Below are 13,450 nucleotides of genomic sequence, written 5' to 3' on the forward strand. Positions count from 1 at the left end.
ATGATAAAATGAAGAAAGAAAGTGATGTTTTTGAGAAGAAGATTCAAGGTTTTTACCTTTTAATGAAGAAGTTAACAACATGCATACCTTTGTCTCCTTCTTCTTTTCTTGAGAAGGTTGCTTGGCCAACCTATTTTCTTGTTTTCTTTCTTTTTCAATTTTTTCTTTGATTATTATCTCATCCTCTTTCACTTGTTCAGGTGTAAGAGGAATCAATGTGATTTTATTACCTTTATGGAAGAAAGTTATTTTGTTGGTATAGCCATCATGAGTGGAATTATGATCAAATTGTCATGGCCTACCAAGTAATACATGCCCAACATCCATTGGAACAACATCACATAAAACATTTTCTTCATAGTTGCCAATGGATATTGGTATGGTTACCTGTGTGTTCACTACTATTTCTTCATCCTTTGTTATCCACTGAAGCTTATAAGGCTTGGGATGAGAAATAGTAGGTAAGGCCAATTTGTGTACCACTCTAGAACTACAACAATTGCAAGAGGAACCACTATCCACAATCAATGAACAAGTGTTTTCAAAGATTTTGCATCTTGTTCTGAATAGGTTTTCCCTTTGTGATTGTTCTAGTTCATGGGATTGACTTCCAAGAAGTCGTCTTACCAATAATAACTCACCTTCACAAGGTAAGGCTTCTTCCTCAGATATAGAAGTATCTGAGTCACTAGAAGAATCTTCATTTTCACTCTGATGGTCTAAGAGATAAGTAGACCTTTTGTGAGGACACTCAGAAGAATAATGTCCTCTCTCTCCACACTTAAAGCATTTGGTCTCTCTACCCCTTGTTTCTTTTGAAGATTCTTTGTGAAAGGTATTTCTTTCACGCTCTCTCTCTTTTTCTTTACCTCTCACTTTCTCTTTTTCTGTTTCTTTTTCTTGAGGCTTTTCATACCTCTTTGGACTACCCTCCCTCTTAGGATCTGTCCTATAGTCAGAGGTGGTAGGGTAGTTCCTTTTAGTGGAAGCTTTTCTTCTAATTTGTTCTTCCACTCTCACACATAGCTGCACAAAATCATTGAGATCTAAATAAGGTAAAAGTTCTACCTTATCTCTGATCTCATAGTTAAGACCGCTTTGGAACCTAGCTATGGTGAATTTCTCTTCCTCTTTTATCCCAGCTCTTAACATGAGTAATTCTAACTTTTGCCGGTATTCCTCAACACTCATGTTTCTTTGTTGAAGTCGATGGAGCTTGTCCATGACTTCTCTAGCATAATAGGCTGGGACATGCCTTTTGTGTAAGGCTGCTTTCAATTCATTCCAGTATTGGATGGTGTAGTCGCCATGCATCTTTTGATCTCTTATGATTGATGTCCACCAATAAAGGGCTGCACCTTGAAAAGTCAAGGTAGCTAAGGTCACTCGCCTCCTATCATCTATGTGGTAGCACTCAAAAATCTGTTCAACCTTCATCTCCCACTCAAAATATTCTTCTACATTGTCGCATCCAAAGAAGGGTGGAAGGTCGAGTTTAGGTTCCACATGATGGTCTCTATGGGTATGATTACGCCTAGGAGGGCGTTGACAGTGATCATAAGGGTGATGACTATGGTGATCACTATGTTGGGAATGATCATCATGATCATGGTTTTGCCTATGAGAGTGATCCCCTTGTGAATGCCCTCTTTGAATGAGAGTAAGATTGGCGACCATTTGCCTTAGTTCATGTAACTCAGCCTTGGTTCTATTGAGCTCTTCTCTCAACTCTATGTTGTCCTGATCATGATTGGTGTTACCTTGAACACTAGAGTGACTCATGCTTGTGAAGTAGAGAAAGTGTTTTCACAAAATTTGAAAGCCTTGCACAAGTATGAATCAAAACTGTTGGAAAAGAGGATTTTCTTGTTTTTGGTGAATGACTTCTATAGAGATTCTAAAAGTGAAGAAACCGAATAGCTCCCAGGAAGGAGAGGTGAGTCACAATGGACAAGCTTAGAAACCTTGTCCTTCCTTAGCCAGAGTGTCTCCTGACGTTTCTTACCAAAGTTTCTAGATAGAAGTCTTTCAAAACCTTTTAGGAATGCAACGATGTTATGCCCCTAATAAACCAAACGAAGGTTTGTCTATATGGTAGCACACTTAGCTATCACGGAGACGTAGAACACAAATATTCAAGAAGCAAAAGAAAGGAAGTATGAAATGAATGGAAAAAGAAAAAACGGCCCTAAGTGAAAGTGCAAATGACACTGGGAGCCACTTGACACACTTCCACACTAAGATGCGCAACTAGACTATTACAATGTTTAATGGAGTACTTGGAATTGCTTGATAAGCATTTTCCCAAGTAACTCAAGGTTCAAAAGCAAAGAAGAATTAACTACAAAGGTTCCGTGATAGAATGTCACTTATACAATGAAGTGTAAGACAATGTAAACAAAGCCAAGTGTGGCAGCAACAACTAAATAAAGGAGCTGAAATGTAACTTTAAAGTGGTGTTTTTCTGCTGCAAAGAAGTGCTGGACAGCCAATGGAAATTGCTCTTGAAATCCACTTGAAGCAATGTTAGCAAGACCTCCACTCCTTAAGATGCTACCCCTTTGATAAGGCCTAGCTGGATGTTAAAACTCCACCAAAATATGATGTTGCAGCAGACAAAAGTCACAAAACCCGTGAGTGATAAAAAAAATGCTGCAGCAAAGTTGAATGCAGAAATAACGTGACAGCAATATATGGAAGCAAATAAAAGTGATTTCTAAACACTTTGGGGCTGGAAGAAAGGCTAGCACACAAAAGGAACTTAAGATAGGGTCTAGAACAGATTAGAAAAGCAAGAAAAACTCAAAACAAAGAGCAAATTCAAGTGCAGTGAAAGTGTTTGATGAAAATGCCAAACTGTTTGACAAAATGCCACTAAGAACAGTAGATTTTGGTGTTTTCTGGTTTTGGATTCATGAACACTGGATTGCAGGGGTTATTTGCTTTTTGATGCTTTGAATTCACTGGTATAATGATTCAAAAATGGTTGGAACAGAATCCCCTAGCTTTTGCCAATCCAAATTTCAAATGGAAACTTTTAAAGTATAGAAAACAACAAAGAAATGCATACTGCACCAAAAATGTGGCTGGAAAATTGGAACAGCAGTGTGCAAAACAAATGGCAGTGTATCAAAGGCTCCAATGATATGTCAAACAAGTTTATCTCATCAATTTTGATGTGTACAAACACTTAGACAACAAAGAATCACACTGCAGCAGCAAATCAGTAGTCCACTTCCAAACTTAAGCAATTTCAATGGTCTGAAAACTGATTTTGCACTTTTGGTGAAAACTGACCAAATGAACAGTAGGCACTAGTTTTAATTGACCAAATACACTTGCTGAACCATTGAAAATGCACAGGCAGTCACAAAATCTCAAAAACAGTGTATGAGTTGCCAAATTATGCAGAAAAAGTGACAAAACTGCACCAAAATTTAAAATGCAATAGAGTCAAAGCTGGATGGATCAACAATCATGCAAGAAAGGTCCTAAACAACTAGATCTAACTGTAGAGTATCAGCTAGAAGATTTAAAGTAACCTAAAACCACACAAAGACAGCAAGCACGGTGCAAAATCTGATAAAAAACTGTGACAGCATTGTTTAATGAATTTTGAAACAACTCAACAACTCATTTTGCAAATATGTGATTGATTGGAGTTACTATCACTTGAAACATGCTTAAAATCATAAAAGAAACTTGTCTCAAGTTTTAGATACAACAAAACTGGCAGAAACAGTATGCACCAAATCAATGTAGAAATGAATTCTGATGCAGAATTTGAAACCAGATTTTATGAACTCAACCACACATTTTGCTTTTCTGAGTTGAATATGAGTTTGTACACTTGTAGCAATGCTTAACAACACCAAGGAAACTTGCACAAAGCTTTAGAAGCAAGAAATCTGGTCTGAAACAGATTAAAGTATAGATACCAGATTTGAAAAGATTGTGCAGAATTTTGTGAAAATTGACGCAAATGTTGGATGCTTTAGCTCATATAATCCAGGCTAGACATTGTCTCTTTGCCTTTGTGGATTGATTCATTGCTAAACGTGCATCTAATACACAGTTTGAAAATGAAAATTGAAAGCTAGAACAGAATCAAACATTTGAAACAGAAACAACACTGCACATAAGGCACATGACTGAGACAAAACTGGAAAAGATGAATAAAGTTGGATTTGAACTCAAACAAACAAAGTGCACCGATTAAAATGATGACGAACACTAAGGAAAAGCAAATGCATGATTACAGCACTCACAGACACGAATTAAACCAAAACAGAATAAAAAAAAAAATTCTAAAACAGTGACAGAGTTTGACAGCACATGACAGAAACGAAAATTGAAGAAAAGAGCAACTTAGCTCGTTGAAGCACAGCGTGGACGTGCTGGCTCTTGATACCAAATGATGGAAGCAGCTCCATGACGTGTAGAAGGATGCTTCAAGACGCAGAGAATGGCAACGGATGGAAGATGACAGAGGATGTCCGAATGCACTCAAGGTGTTTGTGAAATTGTCTGGTGGTGTTTGGATGAGTGTTTTGGTAGATTTCTAACTCAGTAGGCTTTCCAAAGGGGAAAGAAGCTAGAGGAGGTGCTAGATAACAAAGCACAGAGGTGAACTTGAGAGTAATAGCTGGAAATTGGCAGCATTTCTTTACTTCAATTCAAGTTACATTTACAAGTGATGAAGCTCTCTATTTATAGAAGAAGGAGAGCTTCTAAAACATATTGTGCAAATTATTTAAATGTGCACATGCTGTAAAACAGATAGAGGAAGCTTGGGCAGCAAGCTATGAGTGCCAACTCAGCAAAGCCATTGAAGAAGATGGAGTTGTTGTCTTTGGTGTTGAACGTAATGCAAAAGCCATGTCACCAACCATCCATTTGTGCTTCTTTGCTTACGTGGCAGCCCTTTTAAGTTGCTTAGACATGGTTCCTCCCTTTTATTAATATTCTACAAAAGCAATGTAAAAGTATTTAGCAAAGAGAACATTCTAAGATTTTTAGAAAGAAAAGATTAAGTTCTTTATTCAACTTCCCTTTCTTGGTCTTAGAGTGAAGTTGATACTTCTTTGGATGGTAAGTCCCTAAAGGGGTTGCCATCACAATGGATATGGGCACCTCAAGACATTCAAAACTAATACTTAGAAAGATTCACATGAAGAAACCGAACGCTTATGAATGCTTAGTTTATTTGAGTTTAGTATCAAGAAATCTAAATGTTAGTCAAAGACTGAACACTATAGTGAGTGAACCCTAGAGGGCTTGAACGAACGCTCTTATTATGAAGTTTAGCTTAAGGAGATAGAACGAGTGCATGGTGTAAGACCAAACACTTGTTTGGAACGAACACTTGGTATGAGACCAAATGCTACTAAACTTAAAAAGAAGAGGCTTGATAATTATACTTAGATACTATTGGGATAGTGTTTAAGAAAGTCTACAATATACAATTACATACATACATACATACATACATACATACATATATATATATATATATATATATAGATACTTAAGTTTATAATAGAATACCAAGACACAACTATGCTTGGCCGAACGCTCAAGCACGGTATTTTGAAATGCAGACGCTCGTCCTCAACTAGGATTCTTCCCAAATGAAAGAATCCACTTCTAACCAAGTTTACTAGAAATACCGAACGGTCAATGACCATTCAGTGACGAACATACCCTTTCATAGGGGAAATTTCATACCAGAATTATTTATATTCCAACTCATTTCTTAACATATAGTTTCATAACTTTATACATTCATATCAAAATAAATTTTCATATTTCATACCATCCAAACATAGAAATTTCATATATTTCGTGCATCATAACATATCACAATCATTTTTCATATCCAATCAAGTCAACGAACGTTCATACAACACATAATCATACAAATTAAATTAATAAGCTTCCCTTACCTCTGAGCGTGAATGAACGTCCTAGAGGCAGAATTACGGTTCGCCTGACTACAATTCCTTCTACCCTTACGTTCAACAATCCTTCAAACTAAACCAAACAACAGAAAACCCACAATGGCTCAGACAAGATGAAACCATGCAACCAGAACTTGGTGTGCATGTACCAGATAATGAACAGTTAACGAGAAGAAAAACTTACCAGTTCAGAACCCGAAACCGTTCGGTTCAATCTGAAGCTCTGGACGCCGGAAGTGCTTCTACGGTGCCTGAACGGTGATCGGAGAAGAGAAAGGGTGAGTTTCGGTAGAGAGAAGGAAGAGCTTTTTAGAGAGAAGAAGGAGAAAATGAAAGATCAGAGTTTTGGAGAAGAAGATGCATGCAGAGAGAGTGTGACGTAGACTTCCAAAAACTCAGTTTTGCTTAAAACGCATGTCCACTCATCTGCTGACACCTGCATTCCACTATCTGATTTTCGGATCCTCGTTGCTTGACACCTGGCGTCCGCTCAGAGGGGTTTTGGGTGCGTTTTTAATGGTTCTGACACTTTGATATATTATAACTCAAATATTAATTTCAAAACATCATTTAATATATAAGAAAAAACTTTAATGCATTTAAATTAAAAGAAATATGTCTATTATTTTTTAAGTTTTTAAGTTGAGAAATTCAAATTTATTAAAATTTAAAGAATGACAATTTTTAGTTTTCGCATCCAACATATTTAACATATATATCTATTTAAAAAGGGATTTATGGGAGAGTAACTAAAACATTAGTTTTCTAAATACATAAAACTTAAAAAAATTAATAAACTTTTAAACAAACATTAAGAAAATTAATGTAATAAAATTAGCACATTACCATTTACCTTATCAACTATGTAAATAAAATTGTTTAACTTTAGGATTAAAAATTTGTATTTCCAAAATAAAAAATTGAAAAATATTTTTTTTTAAATTGAAGGATCACAAGAAACCACGTCTCCAATTTAAAAGATTTAAAAAGATATATAAATCTAAAGTACATTATAATTAAATTTAATAAAAATGATTGCTTGAATTTCTAAAATTGTAAACATGATTGAACATTAAATGCATGGTGAATAATAAAATAAAAAGGGGGGAACGTGGCAAGAAGAGCAACGTGTACATATAAATCACGTATCTTTTGGGAGAATCTAAATGGTTGTACCATATCACAATAGGGCTCCACCAAGCCTTACAATTTGCATGTGATATAGGAAATCAAATACTGCAACCATGTCTTCCCTCAAACCTACTTTATTATTATTTATTTTTTATGAACAATGATAGTACTATTTGTTAGGAGAAAGAATTGAATCTATTTTTTTTTTCAATTTTATCATTAATTTATTTTTATATTTTTTAATTTATTACTTTTATGTTTAAATGGAAGTTGTAAATGAAAAGCACGATTTGTATTTTTTTTTCATAAATATGTCAAGTGCAAGTTACATGTATCCATAAGTATTATTATTCAAAAAATTAAAATTTAATTTATATTTTATTAAGTTAATTTTAATTATAACTAAAATTAATTTATATTTTATTAGGTCAAATTTAATTAAAAATAAAATTTAATTTAATTTTAATTTAATTTAATTTAATTTATATTATATTTAATATTTTTTTATTATTTTATTTAATTTATATTTTAAAATTTTATAAAATATATTTTGTTATATATCTATGGTATATAGGGATACTCGTAGATATTTTTTAAACGGATATTTAGGAGGTAATCGGTAGACTTTTTTTTATTATGGATTAGGTAGTGAATAGGCACTATGTGTCCCTGACCATATATAATAAAAAAATCCATAAACTTATAATTCATAAATTCATTATTTTAAATTTTCAAATTGAGATGTCTTATTTAGTTTTGATTCAGATGCATTTTTTGCAAAACAAAATTAAATTAATATCTTACATACTTTAAAAATATGTTTAACAAGTTAAGGGATGACAAAAATACTCGTGTCCGTGGGTATCTAAGATAACAAAATGTGGTGGATAGTTGGTAGACGTGGATAGTGGTTAGTGAATATTTTAAAATCGGTTTATAAACGGGTCAAGTGTTAGTATCATACTACTCATATTCGCATATATCTTTTACCCGCAAAAAATTAAAATTAAAGTTTAATTTATATTTTATTAAGTTAAATTTAATTAAAATTAAAATTATTTCATATTTGATTAGGTTAAATTTAATAAAAAGTAAATTTTAATTTATATTCAATTTAATTTATATTATATTTTATATTTTTTTTAATTTTTTTTATATTTTATTTTCAAAATTTATAAAATATATTTTTTAAATACAAGTATTCACATATATCAGCGAATATTTTTTTAAACGATATCCTAAAAGTAAATATTTTTGTTACAGATCGAATAACGAATAGACACTGTCCATTATGGTAACGGACCATTATTTTTAAGTTTCACTATTTTAAACTTACGTTAAGTGTTGGTCCCTATATTTTTCGTCGCTATTTTTCATACACGAGAATAACATTATTTGAAAGTAATATTTTTAAATCAAACTTAATACCTATTTTGGTTCCTATATTTGTCACTTTTGTTCAAAGTGCTCATCAAGGTTTTTCGACGTTCAAAGTGGTTCCCTTTTATGTAAAATCTATTCAATTTGATCATTTTCATTGACGGCGTCTAAATCGTTAACGACATGGAGTCCATGTAAGAAAAATGGAATGAGCTGTCACATAGGAGAGCTTAAAGTGGTAGGGTTTACATCATCATCTCGCCACACCATCACCATCTTCCCCAAACACAAACCCTAGTTTTCCTTCCGCCATTGTGTCGTCGTGCACCACACTCAGGCCACCATCTTCCCCCACGTCGTCAGACCACCTTGAGCTTCGCCGTTAGCAACCACGCAAGCCACCACGAATCAACTAGGAAACTCAATCTGCAAAAGAAACCCTCCACTACAATGAATCAAACCCAAATTGCGAGCCCAAATCGCTATGCATTGCCGCACCTGCATCTCCCTCCTTGTGCAATCACTGTGAGAACCAACATCAACATCTCACCATCTTGATCTTCTTCATCTCGAACTAGAGAACTCCACATTTGTGAGAACCTGCAAAGTGAAACTCCAAAAATCCCAGAACCGTTGAACCTGCAGGAAACCTAGATTTCCCAAATTTGCTTTGAACATCAACCCTAGTTAGCACAATAATCACAAACCTTTTCGAACCAGAACCCAACTTGCGTAGATCGCATTTAACCCCAAATCTAAACAGAAATCCTCCACCGCAGTAGGTCATGCAACCTTCATCATCTTCCTCACTCACCATCATCAAACACAAATTGCAAAAACTCAATTCGCGAAATCAAGCCTCCTCCATGGAAACCTGCAAAATCCCAAATCGCACAACTATTGAACTCGTTCAACCTCCATTGACGGCGTGAAATGATCTACAAGGAGCAAAACACTAGTGGAAAAAAAACATTCTATCACGAGATATTATGACAGGTGAAAACCACCAATCATAATAGGTTGACCGATGACAAAATTGTAATAAACATAAGACATATTATGATGGAGTTTTGGAAACCAGTTATAATATGAAATGCGGTGACAAACTTGTAAATAATTTCAAAACGTATTATGACAAAGTTATGGATATTAGTCATAATATGAAACGCGGTGACAAACTTGTAAATAAATTAAAAACGTATTATGATGTAGTTTTGGATAGTTGTTATAATACATGAGAGGGGTGGAAAATTTTGGTAATGTATTATGACTGGTTTTGAAAAACCAGTCATAATATCTATCTAAATCATATTTTCCCATTTCCCTCTACAATTTCAGTCCCTCATCAAAACCATATCCACATTCCTCTTCCTCTCGCAGGAGCCTTAGTTGGTGGATCCCGCTCCTCTCCCTCCCAACCCCACCTCCAGCAGCCCTCTCTACCACCAAAACTGGCGCACCCTTGGCCCTTCCTCCCATCCCTTCGCTCCCATCGGATTCTACAACCGCGTCCTCCGATTCTTACAACCCTCAGGCGCTACTCGACCTCTTTAGCGATTGCATGGCCTCGAACGAGTGGAACGAAGTCAACAAAACCTTCGAGACCTGGGTCGGTGCCTTCGACAAGACCGGCAAGCCCGACAAGCCCAACCATCCCGACGTCAACCTCTTCAACAATTACCTCTGCACCAACCTCATGCTTGGCTCTTCACCCTCTGAACTTATCGACCTCATCGCTCAAATGGACGATTTCAATGTAAAGCCCAATACGACATCGTTTAACCTCGTCCTCAGAGCCATGTGCCAGGCCAACGGAACCATCACCACAGAAAAATTGCTCCAACGGTTTGTCTTCTAATCACACTCGTTGAATTGAAACTAATGTTGTTCTTTAGGTCTGAATTTTTGGACTACTACTATACCAATTGTCGCAACCGATATCGCGACGGGACGACGATCTAAAGAAACGGGTTTCGAAAAGAGATTTGGAGTCGCTACCATAGTTTATTCTGGAAAACTACGGAAAAACCATAAAATGATAAGACACGGTCCACGAAAAACCAGATTTTGGGTTCGGGAGTCGGTTACGTGTAGGGAAGGTGTTAGCACCCTACAACGCCTGCCCTAAGGCAGTACCTTCAACTAAATGCACGAATATGATGTGGTTTTCAAAATGTTTAACTATCCCCTAACATAAAATTCTAAATAAACAAAATATATATTTTTTAGTTTTTTGGGCCCGACAAGGATTGACCTTGCTCCTACGTATTTTCATTCAAAATGAGAAATCAGGGTTACGTAGTTCTTTCGAAACTGTTTGAGAAGTTTGTTTGGAAATTGTTGGAAAATTTGTTTTGAAATGATTTTGGATTTTTGGGAAGTGAACTTGACAAGTACTAGCCTTGCTCCTACGTATCTCCACTTTTGATGAAAAATCAAGGATCACGTAGTTCTAGCTGAGAGATTGTTTGTTGTTTGAAAAAGCCAGATGTTTTTAATTTTTGAAGATTTTATGTTTTTGGTATTTTTGAGAAAAAAGAAAGTAATGAGCACTAGGCCGACGCGGACGGTCACACGAGTACTCATACCATTATTTAAAACTTTTGATATTGAGGATATTAAGTACTAGGCTGATGCGAACGATCACAAGAGCACCCATATCCTCATTTAATAATACGTAAATAAGAGAGAAAGGTATTGAACACTAGGACGATGCGGACGATCACACGAGTGTTCAACCTTTAAACGTATTTTTGTAATTTTTATATAAGAAAGGAGAAGAGGTTTTTAGCACAAGGACGACGCGAGCAGTCACACGTGTGCTTAACCTTTAAAATATATTTTTGTAATTTTTTATAGGAAAGAAGAAGAGATTTTTAGCACAAAGACGACGCGAGCGGTCACACCTGTGCTTAAACCTTTAAAATACATATTTTTTGTAGTTTTTTATAAGAAAGAAGAAGAGGTTTTTAGCACAAGGACGATGCGCGCGATCACACTTGTGCTTAAACCTTTAAAATGTTTTTATTTTATTTTAGAAGAAAGAGAAAAAGTCTCTAGCACAAGGACGACGTGAGCGGTCACACGTGTGCTTAACCTTTAAAACATTATTTTTACCTTTATTAGGAAAGAAAAAAAGGTTTCTAGCACAAGGACGACGCGGGCGGTCACACGTGTGCTTAACCTTTAAAACATGTTTTTTGTAATTTTTATTTAAGAAAGAAGAAAAGGTTTTTAGCACAAGGACGACGCGAGCGGTCACAGGTGTGCTTAACCTTCAAAACGTATATTTTGTTATTATTGTTATTTATTACTATTTTTTTATTATCGTCTTTTTTCGTGTTTAAAGTGCAGCAAATAAACCAAAATAAAAATAAAAGACAAGATCTAGGAGTGGGGTTATCATACAAAGGGGTTACATACAGTAAAAACTAATAACCAAACAAATACTAATAAAAATAAAGAAACAAAAGCATAAAAATGAAGCAAGAGAAACAGCCTAAGAAGAATACGGGTGTAGAGATTAAACACCAGAGGTGCGGAGTAAAGTTGAGGCTCCTTTGGTTTGGGTCAAAGTCCTTTTTTTCCAACTTTGAATCTGCCAAGTTGTAAAGATGAAAATGGAGGTGCATCCCGAAATGTGTGTCTAGGTCCAATTCTTTTTTACTTGCAGAAACAAAATGGGTTTCAGCCCATATGGCAGAGGGTGTGATTAGGAATTGTATCTCAACAGGAAGAAAGGAGGCAGCCCATGCTAAGCCCAAAGCCATTCATCCCCAACCAGAAACCCATTAGGGGTTCTACTAGCTTCGCCTCATTTGTGTAAGCAGCGCTGAGACCTAGGGTCCTCTCCTCTGAATGAAAGAAAACAGAGACACTCACCTCTGCCACCCACGACCATGACTCAGCCTCCACACAAACTGGCCGCCGCTAGCCGTAGTTCGCGGCGTCGTCAACGACGACATTCGCCACCGGAGCCATCTCCGGCCACAACACAAGGTTCCCCTTCTTCTTCTTCTCTTCGCGTGTGAGAGAAAAGCGCTCCCATTCATCGCCGGCCACCGCTTCCACCGAAACCAACCACTGCGCCACCACTTCTTCCAGTCTTATTCTCACACGGCCCAGATGCGCTGCCGGTGCACGCGATCCACGCCGGCAACCGCCTCAGCTCCACCACCAAACAACCTAGAATGCCACCACTGCCAGCGCCGATGCTCACTGTCGGAGGGATTGCTAGCCGCCGTATCGGGTCCTCCTACCTGCTTCTCCCCTTTACGCGCGAGGAGATGATTATCTTCTTCCCTTCCACTGAAATCAAACACTGCAAGTTGTGGCCCAAGGTGTTGCGAGCGCAGCCGTCCACCGCCGAGACCATCGCTAGCTCGGCCGCCCACCGTCAAGACCATCGCCGACCGTCACTAGAGCTCTTTCCCTTCCCCGTCGAACACCGCAAGAGCGAGTCCAGACGTCTTGAACCAAGACACTGCCAGTGTCATGAGCAAAAACAACCACCGTCGATTAAAAGCTAGCCACCGTTGTCCTCGCCGGACTTCGGTTCCTGATTAGTGCCGCCAACATCACTCTCCCTCTTCATCATCTTTTTTCGTTTGATATTTTGTCTACTGGGAAACAGTAAGCCCGTGGTGTGCGCATATGAGTGTGAGGGGCTGGATTTGTTATGTTCTGTGGGTTGATTGGATTATGAGAAAATGATGATTAAAGTTGAAAAATGGATTCGTTGGGTTGCTTCTTATATCTCTTGCAGGTTTGGTGTGGATAAACAAAAATGCCTGTGAAGTGATGGCAGGGAGGTATGATTGATCTCGGGTGTTGGATATGATGAATGAAGAAGAAAAACGAAGATGGTGGGTGCTGCCGTGGTGTTAGAGATGAAGATGATGATATTGGAGATGGTGTTTGCTTGGAGAGGATTCAAAATCCTGATAAGATTAGATCTGAGGAAGAAACAGAAGGTAGTG

The 13,450-nt window shown here is 36.8% G+C and overlaps 1 protein-coding gene across 1 annotated transcript; it reads right to left on the reverse strand.

Annotated features, from left to right (window-relative positions):
- Positions 1–291: 291 nt before the first annotated feature.
- On the reverse strand, positions 292–2,086 carry LOC148202146 (uncharacterized). Its single transcript, XM_088109533.1, has one exon. It carries the CDS (start codon positions 1,780–1,782, stop codon positions 292–294), a length of 1,491 nt encoding a protein of 496 aa, XP_087965659.1. The 5' UTR covers positions 1,783–2,086.
- Between the last annotated feature and the right edge of the window lie 11,364 nt (positions 2,087–13,450).

Source organism: Vigna umbellata, chromosome 3 (assembly GCF_029865625.1).
Source record: "Vigna umbellata cultivar VRB3 chromosome 3, Vumbellata_1.0, whole genome shotgun sequence".
NCBI lineage: Eukaryota > Viridiplantae > Streptophyta > Magnoliopsida > Fabales > Fabaceae > Vigna > Vigna umbellata.